At 44.0% G+C, this 19,888-nt stretch overlaps 1 protein-coding gene across 2 annotated transcripts in view; it reads right to left on the bottom strand.

Moving 5' to 3' along the window:
- LOC126266718 (titin homolog) overlaps positions 1-19,888 on the bottom strand; it is a 1,013,152-nt gene that overhangs the window by 74,131 nt on the left and 919,133 nt on the right. For both annotated transcript variants that reach the window (XM_049971188.1, XM_049971189.1), the window contains exon 31: positions 13,474-13,636. In XM_049971188.1, coding sequence (XP_049827145.1) covers positions 13,474-13,636 — 163 coding nt within the window. The remainder of the gene's footprint in view (positions 1-13,473; positions 13,637-19,888) is intronic.

Here is a 19,888-nt window from a genome sequence, read left to right as displayed (position 1 = left end):
GGACAGTGTCTTGAAAGGAGGGTATAACATGAGCATCAACAGAAGCAAAACGAGGATAATGGAACGTAGTCGAATTAAATCCGGTGATGCTGCAGGAATTAGATTAGGAAGTGAGATGCCGAAAGCAGTAAATGAGTTTTGCTATTTGGGGAGCAAAATAACTGATGATGGTCAAAGTAGAGAGGATATAAAATGTAGATTGGCAGTGGCAGTGGCAAGGAAAGCGTTTCTGAAGAAGAGAAATTTGTTAACATCGAGTGTAATTTTAAGTGTCAGAAAGTCGTTTCTTAAAGTATTTGTATGGAGTATAGCCATGTATGGAAGCGAAACGTGGACGATAAATAGTTTAGACAAGAAGAGAATAGAAGCTTTCGAAATGTGGTGCTACGGAAGAATGCTGAAGATTAGGTGGGTAGATCACATAACTAATGAGGAGGTATTGAACAGAATTGGGGAGAAGAGGAGCTTGTGGCACAACTTGACGAGGAGAAGGGATCGGTTGGCAGGGCATATTATGAGGCATCAAGGGATCACCAATTTAGTACTGGAGGGCAGCGTGGATGGTAAAAATCGTAGAGGGAGACCAAGAGATGAATACACTAAGCAGATTCAGAAGGATGTAGGTTGCAGTAGGTACTGAGAGATGAAGAAGCTTGCACAGGATAGAGTAGCATGGAGAGCTGCATCAAACCAGTCTCAGGACTGAAGACCACAACAACCACGCACTAAAGCGATGCTTTAAGGACTGATGTAAAGAATTATTGTTACTATTAAACTCGTAGGAATCTGCCACTTGTTACCAGCAGGGACCACAACCAGTCGTAGTACTTGGAGGATGCAGACGTAGATAAACTGTCAACCTCCAGCCCCTTCCCCTCCCATCACACACACACACACACACACACACACACACACACACACACACCTAGGATCGAACACTGGGTCTGCGCCCCATCAAATACAGTTGGTCCAGTGTAGATGGCACGTGACTGTCACGTCTTATCATATTACAAAGACCTGAAAGCTAATGTCACGCTGTAAGAGACAGCAAGCGAGAGTGCGAGAACTAAACAGATGGAGAGTATTCGGAGAGCCCTAAGTAATGGGGAGGAATTGAACACTAGATGTATCGAAAGGTGGAGCTGCCGGTATAGAAGGAGGCGGGTAGCACTTGGTGCCAGCAGGGAAGCGGTAACAGCAGGGTGGGTGATGCAGGACAAGTCAAGTGACTTGGAACGTGGACTGGTCATTCGGTGTCACCTGACTAGCACACCCACCAGCGACATTTCAACCCTTCTAACGCTGTCCAAGTCGACTGTTGGCGGGCAGGCGAAGCAAGAACCACAGCTAAATCAAGAGCTGGACAACATCATTTACTGACCCACAGCGATCATCCGCCATTGCGAATGATGGTTGTAGAGAATCGCTTGAAAACGGTGAAAGGAATCGCTGAAAAAATAAAGTTTTGTATCTGAATGTTTATGTGGGGACTCGTACCTTGATAGACTTCTCGCGTCAGAAACGTATATTTCAGTGCATAATAAGGGTAATAATTTAGAAATTACCTTCTGTCTTGGCATCAGTCGACGAAAATACTTTTTGAATGTGTAGCTTGTGAAATAAGTACTGAACATTTTTTGCTATGACAGCTGACGTGACCATACGCAAGACACGCTTCCGCGAATACACCCTGGCCGCGGGCCGGAGTTATTCCTGTAGCAACAGTTGCCAGGCTCTGGAAGATAATCAAGCCGACCGCGGCTGCACCAGAATGCGGTCACGCGGCTCGCTTTCCGCAGATGAGTACAACTTTATTTTGGGGTCCATCTCAGTTACCTACGTACGGCACTGAAACAAGTCATGATGTCAGTAAACCGCATTTTCTTGATTATCATCAACATGCGGAGCGAGACGAGGGAAATACAAAGATGTAGTTGCCAAGCTGACGCACTTTAACACGACGTATCCCGTCGAAAGCCCCAAGTGCCGGAAAAAAATCGAAATAATTCTAAACAGATTATGCTGTTGAACGCGTGATCAATGAGTAATCTAAAAGCACTGCTAACATGTCTCCAATTTTTCCGTACAACACAAACAATAATCACCCCATCAGACGACCATGAAAATTCTTCTTAGAGCCGGCCGCGGTGGCCGAGTGGTTCTAGGAGCTTCAGTTCGGAACTACGGGGCAGCTACGGTCGCAGGTTCGAATCCTGCCTCGGGCATGGATGTGTGTGATGTCCTTAGGTTAGTTAGGTTTAAGGAGTTCTAAGTTATAGGGGACTGATGACCTCAGATGTAAAGTCCCATAGTGCTCAGAACCATTTGAACCATTCTTTTTAGAGAGCAATATTCGGTGCCGTATTTCTTAGGATATGTTCAGCACAGTGTCTCGTTCGATTGTACATCTCATAGCCTTACTTTATGTTCCTGTGGCTAATGATAATGAATAAAAGTTTTCGAAATTCAAAATACACCGCAGTTGTCTGTAATTCTGACTCGTAGCTTTGGTGTGTCGTATGCGGAGTTGCTGAGGCGAGATTCCGATATATTCTTGTATACTGTATTTTGGCTGATTGTAGTGGTCACAAACTCGTCAGAATAATATTACATCCACCAACCAAAACGTCTGACGTCCTACTCGAAAAGTATTCCATTTCGGACAATTTCAGAATTAAAAATGACTACAGCAAATATTTGCTAAACAGATGTAGTAACTAGTCGCATTACTGCTGGATTCCCACTGACATCCTCTAGTTGTGGCATAGACTAGTTTTATCTGTGTAGTTCTTTAGCGATAGAGAGTGGTGGAAGATAATATACTAGTGTATAATTTTCTAACTTTCTTCTTATGATCAGAGGATCACAAAACATCTTTAATACAGGTTTCAGGAATTACTGCAACCAATAGCGGTTTTTTTTGTTCAATTTTATTTATTCATGACTGGTTTCCAATCGCCTGGCGATTCATCATCAGATGATACGATTTAGTTTGGAGTATTGTGTGGGTCGCGCATTGTTTTTATTGTGACAGACACTGCTCTCGAAAACATAATGTGTGCTTACCAGTATTGTTAAATATCAATGACTTGATTCAGATAAGCCGGATGTGATGGCCAAGACATGAACATGAGCCCACTATCATGCTCCTCAGACCATCCCACCACGATTCTGGCCTTGTGACACGCAGAGTCATCCTGCTGGAAGATGCCATCGCTGTTGGGGAAGACATCAAGTATAAGGGGCTACAGGTGGTCCTTAGTACTAGACAACTGTCACGGTGCCTTCGATTATCACCGCAGCCCCCACGGAAACCCAGCTGAATGTCCCCTGCGTCCGCGGCGCGCTGCATGCTTCAAGCAGCCGTTCGCCTGGATGGCAGCGTATCTGGACACGGCCATCGACCTAGTTTAACAATAAACGGGGTTCATCCGACCAGGCGACGTGATACCATCGCTCCGCGATTCAATCTCGACGACCCCGTCTCCACTGTAGTCATGACTGACAACGTTGTTGGGTCAAAATGGGAACACTTAGGGGTAACCTGCTGCGGAACACCGTGTTCAACACTGTGCCCTGATCAGTGTGCTCCAAAACATTTGCGCCTGCGCCAGCACTGTGCGCTGTCGTCAGGTCTGCCACAGAACGCCGCCTATCTCGCTGTAGAGAGCGGGGCAAGCCTCCAATCCCTATGTTCTCTGATGAGGTACGGACGTCCAACTTCTCGTCGCCTACTCAGCGTTCAACAACTTTCCACAGATGCTCACAACAGCAACACGCCAACGGCCGACCAGTTCCGCTGTTTTCAAGGTGCTCGCTCCCAGGCACAAGGCCACTGAATTCTCGCAGTTGCCAAAGTCGCTTACATCGGCGGATTTCCGCATTTGCGCCTCTTCTAGTCGCTAGAATGATTCCCCATTTGTCTCTGCTCCGCTCTGACACTTCTCTTACGGCGTCACGTGCCATCGCTGGCAGTGAGCATAACGTTTTCGTTCATCAGTGTGTAGTAGTTATTTTAAAAAAGGATTACATTGTGAGAAAGCTTCGTTGTACGGACATAATTATAAAATGAGGAAATGATAGTCGTATAACTATAGATGAATCAGTTTGTGGACAATTTTCGGCTAAGTCCGCTGATTGTGCTTGACGAATTACACTAGTCATCAACAGAGGCATGGATTTGTAGAACTTGAGCAGGCGATAACATGTCTATACTGACTGGTGTGATGTACAGAAGACGGACTGTGAATTCGACCAGCTAACCGTAGATCTCAATGGGAGTACTTCGTCAGTGAACTGCGGCGCGGGTATTTCTGCCCTTAACATGTTGTTTTGTAGGGCGGACAACCGCAGCCGAACTTCGACACTTTTCCAAAGAAAATTGCGCACTGGCTGCATGAATGATTTTTATTGAATCTGCGACCGGTTCCGCTCCACTTATCGGTGCATCCTCAGGCATTATACGCTGTTTATAACACGGTAACGTTGAACATTGCCCTATAGCCACACCCCACCATTCACGTCCAATATACCGTCATCTGGTGAAGGCGGGAGTTTAAATTTGAAAATGGTGTGCTTTCCGGCTTTCAGCCAGTCAGGCAGGTCGTGTCCGCTACGGCGCGGCTCCTCTCAGCTTGCACGGTCATCGCCGCGCACATCATTTAAAACTTAAAAAAAAAATTAACTGCCGCTTTCTCCAGATGACGGTATATTGGACGTGAATGGTGGGGAGTGCCTACAGGGCAATGTTCAACGTTACCGTGTTATAAACAGCGTATAATGCCTGAGGATGCACCACCGATAAGTGGTGCGAAGCCGGTCGCAGATTTAATAAAAATCATTCATGCAGCCAGTGCGCAATTTTCTTTGGAAAATTTTCTGTTTTTACTGTTTAATCTTTTCTGTAAAGCTCTATTTATGAATACAACAAATCTTCGAAAACTGTTCTCTGTGTTATATGAATAAAGAAATCCGTTTTGTGATACTGGGATCTGTGCGTTACCAGTTAGATCTCTTCTTGCGTATGCTGGCAGACAGTAACGATTCAGACTGGATTTCTTTTTCGGGCTCTCTCACGAAATCTAAATGAAATAAGTGAGCTCTCGAGACGTCATCAGCACGCTTCCTAACGACGCGCGAGATCCAGCAACGGCACCGACGAGACGCCTCGCCGTTTCGAGTCTCAGTAATGTGGCACAGCGTGTAACTGGGCCACCCATTTGCACAGGAAGTGACTCGCGAGCTGTGACGGACCTGTCGCTTCTTGTGGTGCGGAAGTGAGGGCCGTAATAGCGTCAGCGCCTTGTCTACAGGGTGTTACAAAAAGGTACGGCCAAACTTCCAGGAAACATTCCTCACACTCAAAGAAAGAAAATATGTTATGTGCACATGTGTCAGGAAACGCGTACTTTCCATGTTAGAGCTCTTTTTATTACTTCTCTTCAAATCACATTAATCATGGAATGGAAACACACAGCAACAGAACTTAGCAGCGTGACTTCAAACACTTTGTTACAGGAAATGTTCAAAATGTCCTCCGTTAGCGAGGATACATGCATCCACCCTCCGTCGCACGGAATCCCTGATGCGCTGATGCAGCCCTGGAGAATGGCGTGTTGTATCACAGCCGTCCACATTACGAGCACGAAGAGTCTTTACATTTGGTAGCGGGGTTGCGTAGACAAGAGCTTTCAAATGCTCCCATAAATGAAAGTCAAGAGGGTTGAGGTCAGGAGAGCGTGGACGCCATTTAATTGGTCCACCTCTACCAATCCATCGTTCACCGAACCTGTTGTTGAGAAGCGTACGAACACTTCGACTGAAATGTGCAGCAGCTCCATCGTGCATGAACCACATGTTGTTTCGTACTTGTAAAGGCAGATGTTCTAGCAGCACAGGTAGAGTATCCCGCATGAAATCATGATAACGTGCTCCATACTGGCGAAACTAAAATGAGCTCTAACATGGAAATTAAGCGTTTCCGGACACATGTCCACATAACATCTTTCCTTTATTTGTGTGTGAGGAATGTTTCCTGAAAGTTTGGCCATACCTTTTTGTAACACCCTGTACATTCATAACCATCATATACGTTTCAATAAGGGTAGTTCTCATGCCTGTATTATACATTTCTGTACTAGAAAGAATGTTGATTATTTCTGTACACAAATTTCGATTAAAAACAAACATATCTACGTTTGTCCGCAGTTTCGGACGCTTTTGACACAGTAACGTCCGAAATTATCTTTGTATCCTTCAGAATTGCAGAGTTACTGCTAAGCAGCAGTGTGGTCGGACTAACGACTCAGGTATCACTGTTTACGAGGCCTTCAGTCCGGCGACTGGTTACATGCAGCTGTACGCCTTAACCTATCCTGCGCCAGTGGCTTCGTCTCAGCGTTAACTGCTTCCATCTCGACCTGCTCTAGTCACGTCTCGGTTACCCTCCGCAACTCTTAATCCCCACTCTTCCCTCCATTACCAAAATGGCCACTCTTTCACGCCTCACGACGTGTCCTAGGAACCGATACCTTCTTTTAGTCAAGTGGTACTACACGTGTATCTCCTCTCCAGTTTGATGCAGATCCTCCTAATTAGTTATGCGATCTACCTTCAGGATTATTCTGCAGTACCATGATTTAAAAGCCTTTAATCTCTACTTGTCTGAACTGTTTAAGCTCTACGTTTAGCTTCTGTACAGGCTTCACTCCAGAGAAATACCTTCAGAAAATACTGGCTAACATGTAAATTTGCATTCGATATTAACAAATTTCTCGTTTTCAGAAACGATTTTCCTGCTATTGTCAGTCTGTTGCTTCGTGCCCAAACGGCAAAACTCATCTACTGCTTCTAGTGTCTAATTTCCTAATGTATATTGATTCATCATTGCTTGGTTTACCTCGACTACATTCAATTACCCTTGTTTTACTTTTGTTGATATTTGTCTTGTAAAACATATTCGAGACACTATCCATACTATGCAGCTCTCCTTATGAGTCCTTCGTCGCCTCTGACAGTTCATAATATCGTCAGAAAACCTCGAAGTTTTCATTTCTTCTCTCTGAATTTTTTTCCAAATTTCTCTGCTATTTGCTCGAGCACACAGATATTACAGAGTCTGTACTACAGAACTGCCACATTGTATCATGAAGAGGTGCAATGTCTTTGGGCACCACCGTATTGAATCTAAATCTTAATTTATAGAAAAAATATTGAAAAAATAGCTAGAAACCTCAGTACTGCGTTCGTGAAGTATAATAAGTCTTATCCGAAAAAAACTGCCCATATATTGTAAACTTATATACGATGGTCATTGATGAACGTAGTTGTGGTTGTCCTTAGTAACAAAATTTTGTCTTAATCGCCATTTCTTATGTTATGTCGTCATAGCGACCCCAAAATAGGCTGTTGCGTTATTCAGTTCGCGGATATTTATCGACAGTGACAGCAAAACACGGAGAACGATCAGCTGTCGGAGCAGGTATTGAGTAAGTGCTAGTGCGCTAGTGCGAAGGCAACGCCGTTTAAGCAGACAGCCGGAGACGACTGCGGTGTCGTGACCCAGCTACGGCGACCGCCGACTGCCAGAACATCCACTTCGACAGCGTCACGTGCTTGCCGGTGACCGCCTGCCGGTCTTCGCGCACCGTTGTCTCGTCACTTCCCAAAGCTGGCTCTGCGCATCGACACATCCGCGCTGCCCTCAGATCCATGTCTCGTTCGTGTCAGCTCGTGCGCGCTTGTCTATGTGGGTGTGTTATCTGGTTCTTTGATGTACTGTGCATACAAGAAGCATAGTCGCTGGCAGTAATTTCTGCATGAAAATCGCGTCGTTGTCATTCGTCACCAGTAGACAACAGTCCATCCCCATATATCTGGATTCGGACTATTCGCCGAAGGGGTTGTGTCCATGTTATCATGGAAGGTCTAAACGCAGAAAAGGGACAAAAGGAACAAATGAAGTTCCTGCAGTATTTTGAGAATCTCCTGGACAAACACGTAGCCAGGCTAGTACTGTTGTTTGCACCACTTCTGGGGTTTGAAGACGGTCTCAGGTAATTCATTATAATAATTTCAAGCTGTAGGTACCAGTCAGCTTCGAATAAAAGGTATAATTCGAGATCTGCTAGTTTCGGAACTTATTCACATCCTAGTACAGGGTACTACGGGCAAAATTTTGTTTCCTTAAGCTGGAACGGTAGACGTAGAATCGAAACAGAGAGTCTTTGCGGTAATATGAAATTGTAGATAATGTGTTACGCTATAGACATGTCTAGAAAGGAGACGAGGAGGGGCAGAGAAAGTGAAAGACTGGAGGAATTACCTACTAACAGCTTTGCTCCCTAAGGTGAAAGTGAGGCACGAGTTACAGTTGGAACGGGCGAGGATGTGAGCAACTTTCAAGTAGTATGTCGTTCTCTGTGCGAAACAACAAGAGTGCACTTCGCTCTTAAGTCGTGAGCTTCGTACGTATTGTACAGTTTAGAATTAAAATGAGAAATACAGAATGAGGGAACAGTTGGTGTACCGTAGAGGCTACGTTTTCACTTCCCACTGCGCTGACAACGCTAATGACTCATTCATGCGACGTATATCGGGTCAGCAAATACAGATACGGGCAGGGCATCTGCGTGGTAACAAGCGTGACCTCCGGACATCTGGCGCTGTCTTGTCGTTCGGGTGGATCACTTTATGTACACAGCTCACGCTTCCTTCACGATGAAGAATCTCATATAAAAAATTTCATATTACTGAGTACGCTGCGGAATTTCCCTCAAACTTCGGATGGATTCTTGGTTCTCAATAGCAACGACTATGAACAACTAGATCAGACAAATTACACCGTATAAAATGTCGAAACAAGACCGTAACCAAGTTAATGTAATTTCACGTTCAAGGAAGCGTTCGCACAGGAGAACCGTACAAACATGCTGTCATCTGACCGTCGGATAGACGACATAGAAATAAGCATACCTGGCGTGGAGAAATAACTGAAAGATTTAGAATCTCAGTTGGATTTTACAAAGAGTACTCTACGACTCTGGCCACCTGGCTAGCTTGCACTTATCGTGAATCTCTCGCCCAGTGCCTAGCGACTGAAAAGTGGCGTAAGTGACTTCAGTATACATGGTGAGTCACTAAATATTGCCATCTAGAATAACTCCGAAAGTGTGATTGGAGCTGAGAAGTGTGTGGGACAAAGGTTGCATGGGACAACGTTGGTCTTTTGTTCCTAGGTGGAGTCGCTTCAGAAATATGAAGGTCAACTTTGTTTTTATAAATGGGATGCTATAGTTCGGTACTTATATTCTGATAGCGGCTATTATGTATAACAGTAAGGTCTTTGAAGGTCAACGAAGATCAAAAAGGTGGCACGAACGTCCATTTGCAGAAGGTGTTCGAAGTGATGAGCTTTGGTATGAATACAGTGCTGCAATCTTCTGATCATGGACTTTGTGGTATTCCTTATCACATCGGCCTTATCGAAGCACGTGCTCTGACAGTTCTCTCTCGCACATCTTCAGGTGTAGTTGGAACTTCTTTATAAGCAATGTCTTTTTACGAATCCCCACAAGAAAAAATCCAGAGGCGTCAAGCATGGCGAACGATTTGGGAATTTTATCTGCAACTCATTTATAGCCATCAGCGAAAAATGTGCCGGACACCGACCGTGTTGATACCACATTCTGTTCCTTGTTCCTAAAGGTATTTCTTCCAATAACAGAGCTAATGTTTCTTGCAGGAATGTTGTGTACTTACTTCTATTAAGATTTCCTTCGATAAAATAGGGGCCTATAATTCTGTTCTCCAGAATCTCACACCATACATTCACCGACCACGGTTTTTGGTGTGCAACTTACCGCAGCCAACAGGGATTTTCAGTTGCCCAATAATGCATGTTTTGAAAATTAACATTTACATGATTCCTGAATATATCCTCACGTCAGTAAATAAAATCAATTTAATAAATGTGTCATGCCTCTGAATCTGAAGTTGAGCCCATGGGCAGAATTCAATGCGACACATACAATCCGTACCAGTTAATTCTTGGTGGAGACTGATATGGTAAGGCCTATATTTATGGCGATGCAGAGCACGAACAACACTACTCTGGTTCATGCCCGATTCTCCTGCAATCTGACGGGAGCTAACACAAGGATCTCGAACGACAGTGACAAGAATACCAATTTCCGTTTCGTTGTTAGTAACTTTCCTTTGCCGGATGTGTTTCTAATGTGTTAAAGCTGCAGTTGTCAATTTATCATACACATATTGAAATGTACGATCTGTCGGGTGAGTACGTTGAGGATATCTTTCAGCGTATGTCTCTATCTCTCACTGAATTTCATTGGCATTCTCCGTAGATGAGAAGCATATCGACTTGATCTTCGAAGGAATACATCGTTCACATTCGCTTGATTCGACGATACTAGTCTTACCGTTCCTATTAGTGTTGTATTGCGAAACCGTGGAATGGTGTTTACATGTTGATGGCACGTTAGATGGATACGCCGTATTCGGCGAATATTTACTATTAGAACGATATACGAGAGAGGATTGTCAGAGCGTGCGCTTCGATCAGTGCCTGAGTGATCAGGAATACACTCAATCCATGACAAGAAGACTGAAGCACTGCACTGATCGAGAGGTTCTACGGGCTAGTCTGGAACCGTGTGGCCGCTACGGTCACAGGTTCGATTCCTGCCTCGGGCATGTATGTGTGTGATGTCCTTAGGTTAGTCAGGTTTAAGTATTTCTAAGTTATAGGGGTCTGATGACCTCAGAAGTTAAGTTCCATAGTGCTCAGAGCCGTTTGAACCATTTGAACTGCACTGATACCAATGGTCATCACTTCGAACACCTTCTGTAAATGGACGTTCATGCCACGTTTTTGACCTTCGTTGACCTTCAAAGACCTTACTGTTACACATCATTGGATTCGTCCCGACAGGCACCCCAAACTGGGCACATTAACCAGTTGCTGGAATGTGTAAGTTGGAAAAAAAAAAAAAAAAAACGAAGAGCATTTTTATCTACCGTCACGCATGCTGCGGATGATTGCGTTATTTATTGTTTATATTGTTTCTACTTCACTATACCTGTTTATACTTTTTTGAGGCAAAATAAACGCAACCTCGCAAAATTTCCGTTTGTTGCTTTAATTTTGGACACCAGTGTATTACGTGAGCGTAGCAGCGCAGTGCACTGATCCAGCTCTGCCTGTAAGCGTTTCCTTCCTCCGAGCATTATATCGTGTAAAATGTTTCACGATGGAAGAGCGAGAAAGACTTTGCGCTACGGGAAGGCGTCTTTGAGGACGAGACAAACGCATGTCTCATGTCAAATGGTTATTTTCGGCCAGAGAAGATACCTTATGTCCTGAATCCATATTCAACCTTGCAAGTAACTCACAGACGTGTGCTTGTGGCAAAAGCATGTGGACCTGAAAGAAACAGGTGGTAAAGCCGTCGGCACACGGACCGTGCTGTCGAACGTTAACGTTGAGCGTGCCAAGTTGAACGTGCTGCTGAACGCTCAGGAACGATGCGACTTGTGCATACGGTACGTGGGCCCCAACGTGGTAAACGCGATCGCAACGCATTTCGGCGGCAGTTGCGGAAGTTTCTGGTTCGCAAATCACACTGTTTACTCAAGGAGCGCGCGTAAAATTAGCACGTTAGCTCTATTAAAACGCACATTTCCTCCATCGTCCACGAAAAGAAAAGTACCATGTCTAATCAATAAGGACACAGCCTTATAAAAGTTCCATTGGAAACAGTTCGTTACTAATTTGGAATACTTCTCCGCGTAAGATAAACATTATTTCATCATTCCCACATTTTAGTAAACCCCCAAGGTCAGTCTTACTAGCGTACAGTCTACTAACCAGTAGCAGAATCTTTGCAACATGTGAATTACGAAGCGTAAAAGAAAAAGGAGCAAAACATTTTTCTACAAGTAGCGCAAGCTGTCCTGCAGATTAAGCTAATCGAACAAAGTCACCCCTGGAAAGAAGCTGAGCTTATATTTACATAACATCAAATATTATAACATATACTTATATTAAACTATTAACAAAGTATCAGAACCTAATAAAAACGCGAGTGTTAGGAAAGAAATGTGGATGTGTTACGACCCGAACCACCGCCCCAACAAAAACTCACTACTGGATAGAGACGCTAGTCATTACGCTAATCCAACAACACACGTCGTGCTCTCAGCCATTTTGTGTTACCCCGTGCTGAAAGCGTTCATCGTAGATAATTACGTTACTATTGAAATTTAACTATAAAAATTGTACCAAGAACATTGCGTTTTGGGTGGATCTTGAGTGCGTCGCTGCCTTCAAATAGCATACTCTCATAATGCGCAAGATACAATAATTCTTTTGCCACGAATGTGATCTTTCTCATTATTTTATTGGAACGAATAAGACAACTAACAACGGGTTTTCCAGTGATTCTCAATTTGCTGGTGCTCAGAAACGGCATATATACATATTGTTGTTGTTGTTGTGGTCTTCAGTCCTGAGACTGGTTTGATGCAGCTCTCCATGCTACCCTATCCTGTGCAAGCCTCTTCATCTCTCAGTACCTGCTGCAGCCTACATCCTTCTGAATCTGCTAAGTGTATTCATCTCTTCGTCTCCCTCTACGATTTTTACCCACCATGCTGCCCTCCAGTACTAAATTGGTGATCCCTTGATGCCTCAGAACATGTCCTACCAACCGATCCCTTCTTCTAGTCAAGTTGTGCCACAAACTTCTCTTCTTCCCAATCCTATTCAATACCTCCTCATTAGTTACGTGATCTACCCACCTTATCTTCAGTATTCTTCTGTAGCACCACATTTCGAAAGCTTGTATTCTCTTCTTGTCTAAACTATTTATCGTCCATGTTTCACTTGCATACATGGCTACACTCCATACTAATACTTTGAGAAATGACTTCCTGACACTTAAATCAATACTCGTTGTTAACAAATTTCTCTTCTTCAGAAACGCTTTCCTTGCCATTGCCAGTCTACATTTTATATCCTGTCTACTTCGACCATCATCAGTTATTTTGCTCCCCAAATAGCAAAACTCCTTTACTACTTTAAGTGTCTCACTTCCTAATCTAATTCCCTCAGCATCACCCGATTTAATTTGACTACATTCCATTATCCTCGTTTTGCTTTTGTTGAAGCATATGTGCCAATATGGCGCCTCACAACTCTGTATTGGAGGGAGACGGCCTGCGTGTGACGTAGGTGGCGTTGTGCCATCTCATTGGTCCACGCTCAGACGCACGCTCAGAATATCTGACATCCCAGATACTGCTCTGCACGTTCGTAAAGACTCCCGAACGTGCTATTCCACGCTATGACGTCAGAAACTCGGCGCGCTCAGCGCTCGGATGCACGGTCCGTGTGCCGACTGCTTAAGAAACAAATTCGAGGCTGGAAATGTAAGCGGCGAGCTGGTCCCTTACCTTCGACGGCGAGCGAGGCGTAGTGGCGGTCCTCGCCGAGCTCGTTGGCCACGCACACGACGTACTTGCCGCTGTCGTCGGCCGTGATGCGAGACAGCGTCAGCCGAGACTCGCCGGCCGCCGTCTCGATGCTCAGCCTGCCGCCCGCCGACAGCTCGCGGCCCTGCGCACACACGCGACCTCTCCTCATTCTGCTGACAATGCTCCGGCTAGCACGCATGAGCCAAAACATTACGGACACTGCGCCAACTCTGGAACGAAATACAGCAGCGATTCCGCGTGGCTCGTACCCGACAAGTCACTAAGCTTCCGCAGATATGTGGCACCCCGTAATTGAGTACAGAGCACGCAGTTCTCGTAACGTAGGAGTCTGTGGTTCCGACCAACTGCTGGCTCTCGGTGGCGTTCCAGATACAGGGTGGCGCACGAAATGTGTTGCCAGTTGTTTCTTTCACAATTTACGACGCACGTTAGGTATCCCGCTGGGATCTCTACAGCAGTACCAGCAGAGCTTGGAAAAACAAATGAGTTACGAAATGACGTGTAATTCACGATACTGCCCCTAGGAGAGTAGTAAGCAGCAATGGCTGACAATGGAACACTGATGACACAACAACGAACGGCAATTGTGTTACTTTCTCATGAAACGAAAAGCCTTGTTGTGACTCTGAGGCGTTTTTGACAACAGTTTAACACACGATGGGTCCCTTGCAAGAAGACAATCCACAGGTTGTACAATAAATTTGTACAGGAAGGAACGCTATTGGAAGCGAAGCGACCTCGGCCTAATAAGCCTCTTTGTTCGCCGGAGAATATTGAAGCGGTACGTGTTGCTGTACAGAGAATTCCCGGGAAATCGTGCAGAGAGGCATCAGTGCAACTGGGAATATCCAGACGCTCCGTTCAACTCATTCTTAAAAGTGACCTCCATATGTACCCATACAAGATGACCTGTGCACAGAAGCTCACTGAAGAACACCAGCGGCATAGACTACTGTTTGCTCAGTGGGTGGAGGATAGGAAAGAAACTCTCAACAGCGTTTGGTTTTCAGACGAGGGGCATTTTCATTTAGACGGTGTGGTTAACTGGGCCACTGAAAACCCAAAAGTTCTTCATGAACGACAACATTATGCTCCGAGGATTACAGCGTGGGCAGCAATTTCCAGTCACGGACTTATTGGACCCTTTTTCTTTGAAGAAATTGTGAACAGCGAGCGTTATTTTATCATGCTTCGCAATAGCTTCATTCCACAGCTTCTTACTACTACATTGCCCTTCAACACTCAGTGGTTCATGCAAGATGGAGCAAGGGCACATACTACAAACACTGTGTTGGAGTTTTTACACGAGCATTTCGACATGCGGATCATTTCCCTCAGCTTTCCAGGTCGCTTCAATGACGTACAAAATTACCCCCCCCCCCCCCCCCCCAATAGTCCAGACCTCAATCCATGTGACTTTTTTCTCTGGGGGTACCTAAAGGAAAAAATTTTCCCGAAACGTCCAAGTCATTTAATGGAGCTCAGAAGACTTATTCTTCAAGCTTGCAGTGAAATTACGGAAGATATGTGCCGTAATGTAGTCACTAACTTCAGTGTTCGTTTGAAGGGAGTTAGGAAACGAAATGGTGGACATATTGAGCATGTGCTGAATTAGAACAAATCTCCATGGACGGCTCTTGATTGTGGTATATGTTCCTATCAGATTGTATTGACAATAAAGTTTAAACAATATGGTAACACATTTTGTGCGCCACCCTGTATGTCCCATAGTGTTCACGTCGGCCAAATTTGGTGGCTAAAACATCTACGTGACTTGACCGTAGTGCACCTTGTGACACGGGTCGTTATCCTGCTGGAAGATGTAACTGCTGGAAAATACGATCGCCATCGCGTGAGACATCGAGTGTGAAGGGATGCAGGTAATTCGCAGTGAAGTCCGTGTAGTCCACAGCTGCTGTGGATTACTCAACAGGTTCTGTGGGAGTCCTGGTGAATACACCCCCCTCCCCCCCATACCGTGATTGGAAATGACTGTTGTCATTCATCCGAGCAGGCAACATGTGTTTGTGTTGATGCATGTCCAATCTCGATGATCTTAGGGTCAACATGAGATCACACAGGCATCATGTGCTGAGGGGTTCTGTGTTCAAAAATGTGCACTCAATCGTCATCTATGAAACACTGGCGCCTGCACCAGCGTTGTGCTCTGTCGCCAATGTGTCACAGACCGCCGACTACACTGCTCTATAGAATGGACAAGCCTCCAACCTCCATGTTCTGCGATGATCTGTGGATCTCCAACGCCTCATGGAAGCAGCACGCCAACAACTGACTAGCATCTCTATTTTCGAGATGTGCTTCCCCAGGTGCTGGGCCACAACCATCTGCCCTTTTTGAAAGTTCTTGCACCAGTAATTTCCTCATCTCCGGCCATATCGTCACTAAACGATTCTCCATTCATCACTTTCCCAGTGTGTCACGTGCTGGTGATGCCATCAGGTGGCGTTCAGTCCCACAGTGGGCAGTAACCTAATGTTTTGGCTCACAGTATACTAACATAGGTTTAAGCAGTATCTTGTTCCTAAAAATTTGTTGTTAATGATTTATTTGCAACAGTGTAAGAATCTTCCTAGACAAACATGTAAAAATTAATTAATGTTAAACTGGAATAATTTGACATTTACACTGACAAATTATATTTGAAATAACTAATATAGGAACAAATAAAGAAGTTGAGAACAGTTGTTATAAAAAAAGACAGACACCGGGAGACGGCATAGAGGTAAGGCACCAGGGAGCGAAGATTCAAATCCCTTGTTACACCGATATATAATTTTTTTTAATTGTATTTAAATATTTGTAATTTAAATGCTTTCTTTTAATAAGTAATGACATTGCTTCACTGTATGTGGACATTTAGGTAGAAGTCTGTTGAAGTTTCATTGTTTTTATCTGTGATTTATTGTGAAACTTATAAGCTCTGGGAAAAAGCCAAAGGAATTTATCGACTAGCAACGATAATAGCAGTGCTTGTGCGTTGTAAAATCTTTGGGTAGGAGTTGTTGCGCGGAGCGCGCGGAGAGAGGGGGAGACGGGTTCCAGCGCTTGTAGTGTGCGGAAGTGTGGTGTTAACGCTCTCGCAGTAGAAAGTACCATTTTCGACGGCATCATGTACGCGCGCCAGCCACATGTCTAGAGCAGGAGTACGGGCGGAAGAGGCTGTATTAATTACGATTGCCCGTTCCTATAATTAGCTGTGGCTCCACAAGATGCTACCGTCTTCAACAACAGCAGCAGTTCCAGCAACACAGTTTCGTCGTCGGCTCCGAGTTTCGTCGGATGCACAGCACTGAAGTAAGACTGTTCATTGGTAAAAAGTATTATCGGCTAACCCAGCAGCACAACTGAAGGTGATTTGATTGATAAGATTTATTTAAATAATAATCAGTTAAACTCAGGGCGGTTGTATCCTCACTGCCCCAGACATTATTACCAAGCAGGATCCTTCTTTCTTTTTTCCCCTAATTTGCTAACTGAGTCTCATAAGAAACAAACTGAATAGTTACAGAAAGTTTATTAATGAATAAATTCTCTTTTAATAATTTTAGCCTCAGTCTACTTTCAATAAACTGTTGTACAACAGAGGCTTCAGTATATAACTAAAGTAAAGCAATTTCATTTTTCAAGTTTGAGAATCAATCATTGAAAACAATCCAAATCTAAACAAATGCACAGATTAAGAGTGCAGATGTTTTATTTATTTTACATATAGCTTGGAGCACATGGCTGTTTGGTTGGGTACGTATTCTAGTATTTAATTCCGTTCAAGTCAGTAAAAAAAGGCACAGTTGTTCAGACAATAATGTGAAATCCAATTTGCATAATGAGTACGGGAAAGTAAAACGTGCTTGCTTTTTTTCTACATTTCTTTGATGACGTTATGCTGAGGTCAGTGGAAGTCATTGTTCAGGTAACGAAGTTCAATACTAACATACAGTTTAATTGCATATTTTCAAATCATTACTCGATTGCCTTTTTCAAAATTTAATGCCAAACATAACGTAAGAGTGACTTTTCAGTTTTCTTTATGATTATATACTCACTTAAAATTAGTGTCAAAAAACGTGACAACCTTCAGTTGTCACGTCAGTGTTTAATAATAAATGTTTTTTCCCACCATCTTGTACAGGATTTTGGATGTAAATCGCTCTAGTGAGCTGGCGACCCTAATTATTTCCTTTTCGTTCATTAGTGTAACTTTTGGATTCATGATCAGTGGTATCCTTTTTCTGTCCAGTGTTGTCCGTGAGTGAATGAACAAAATAACTTTCATTTTCCAAATTATAGCCCTGTTCGGTTTAATTACTTTTAATTTTAGTAGACTTTCCATCAGAAGGGTCGGTTGTACACTTTCCTCCTACTCATCGGTATCACTTCTTCGGGAAAGATATACAATTAGAAAAAAAAAACCATTAGGTATACATGCGATCCACGGTCATATTTTATATCGCAACAGGATAGGCCGATTATTAAGAGGGAGGTTACACCCTGTCACGAAATTCAGATTAAAAATTTTCGTGGTTTCTCTAATGCACATGAGCAAATGCCGGCGTTGCTTGATAGAAAAGAACACAAGTGATATACTTTCTCGTCCCTTATCAATCCGCGCTCATACTCTGTCTTTTGCTGCGCACCGAAAAGTTCGGCACGCGAGTTGTAAAATTTACTAAAATTTTATTGCGGCTTCTGCCAGGCAATAGAGGCCAGCTCGGTTGGTGTGCTAATCGAGTAGGCCACTGGGCAGTACTGCCGACGTTACGTCGGACACTCCGGCGGACGAGTTTGAGACACTGATCTCGGGCGGAGTGTGCAGAACAGCTAACACTGCAACACAGTAGAACCGAGGGCGAAGTAACATCTAGTGACTCGGAGCACTTGCGTACTGCCGAGAACTCACAGGTTACATTGCAAACATGACCCAGCCTAGCAACCGGTGCTCGGTGTGGAGCTTGTCCCCTCTTCTACTGGGTCACGGTATCGTACAGCATGAGTCACCAGGGCATGGAAAGTCTTCCTAGTGTCACTCACTTCTGTGAAGACAGCTCATATAAGGAGCTAAACTCTGTTTACGAAAATAAAGCGTTGTGTCTGCCATACTACATAGTAGTAGATATTAAACCACTGTGTTTCTCTCTGATGACATGATGGTACAGGAATCCCGATACGTCAGAACTCGAAGACCTCTGGTACTCTGAGAAACGGCGCAGTCGCGTGATGTAGACGTCGACGAGATGTTAAAAACTAACGCATTTTCAATGAAAAATTTTTTTTTCTACTCCGTGACAGACATCCTGTTTTATGTTTTCCTTTATTTCAACGAAAGGCCACGGTTGTTCCCGTGCTCCATGCTTTTCCATCGGAGTGAGTGCTCTTTCTGGAGTAACCAATTCGTCGAGACGTAAAATGAATATGGTGCTTATGGTTTTCTAATAATAAATGTTCAAATATACCGTGTAACCTGGAAATTTATTAATTATTTCTGCAGGTCGCAGTGGTCTTGAGATTGGTCGCTTAAGGAATGAGAACACACTATCGCAATTCCGTCTCACTATGAAACCGGCAACATGTAAGCGCGGGTATTTTAGAACGACTGAAAACGCTGTGAAATTATTTGTTTCACTAATGGTTCAGAACTATTGACAATAAGTGAAGTCTTTGGCGAGTATAACTAGCCTCTGACGTGATCGTAGAAGGGAAGCGTATGCCCTACGAGTTACCAGCCTGGGTCATCTTTGTGGTACATACCGTACGTAGATATGACATGCTGTTGTAGTATGGCGAGCTTCTGTAGCGTTTTCGAGAGAGCAGGCATCGGAGTTTTACGTACGGCGGCATTAGTGCAACCGGTAAAGACGGCAGACTGCTTGTACTGTGTTCTAGTTTAGTCTCCGATCAAACGCTCTTGCACCACTACGTCTTATTTTTTTCGGAGAAGGTAATAATATTAATAAAAATAATAAGAATAGTAGTGGTAATGATTGGGCAATATGAGTGGCGAGATATATTCAAGATATAATAAATATGCGTGACTCCGTAGTGACTGCCTTGGTATACGTACCTCTATAGCCGAGTCCTAAATTTTCTGAAGCGAATGCAGAATACTTGTACATATAGGGAAAGAGGTGAAGACTGCAGTACACCTCGCTCCTTCGTACTGCCATCATGTAATACGTCCACATAGAAATGAAATGTGGGTTTTGTTTCTCACGGTACTATCATAGATCCAACCCTAAGCGCTGTCACCCAATCAGTGGTGACAAAGAATGGTAAGTATCATACGTCACTGCAATAACTTTTTAATTCGCGCATGGTATAACGTTAAATAAACGTCCATTTGATCGCGGTTCCTCGA

Source organism: Schistocerca gregaria, chromosome 4 (assembly GCF_023897955.1).
Source record: "Schistocerca gregaria isolate iqSchGreg1 chromosome 4, iqSchGreg1.2, whole genome shotgun sequence".
NCBI lineage: Eukaryota > Metazoa > Arthropoda > Insecta > Orthoptera > Acrididae > Schistocerca > Schistocerca gregaria.
Note: the sequence above shows the minus strand (reverse complement) of the source record. Positions and strands in the feature narration are given on the sequence as shown.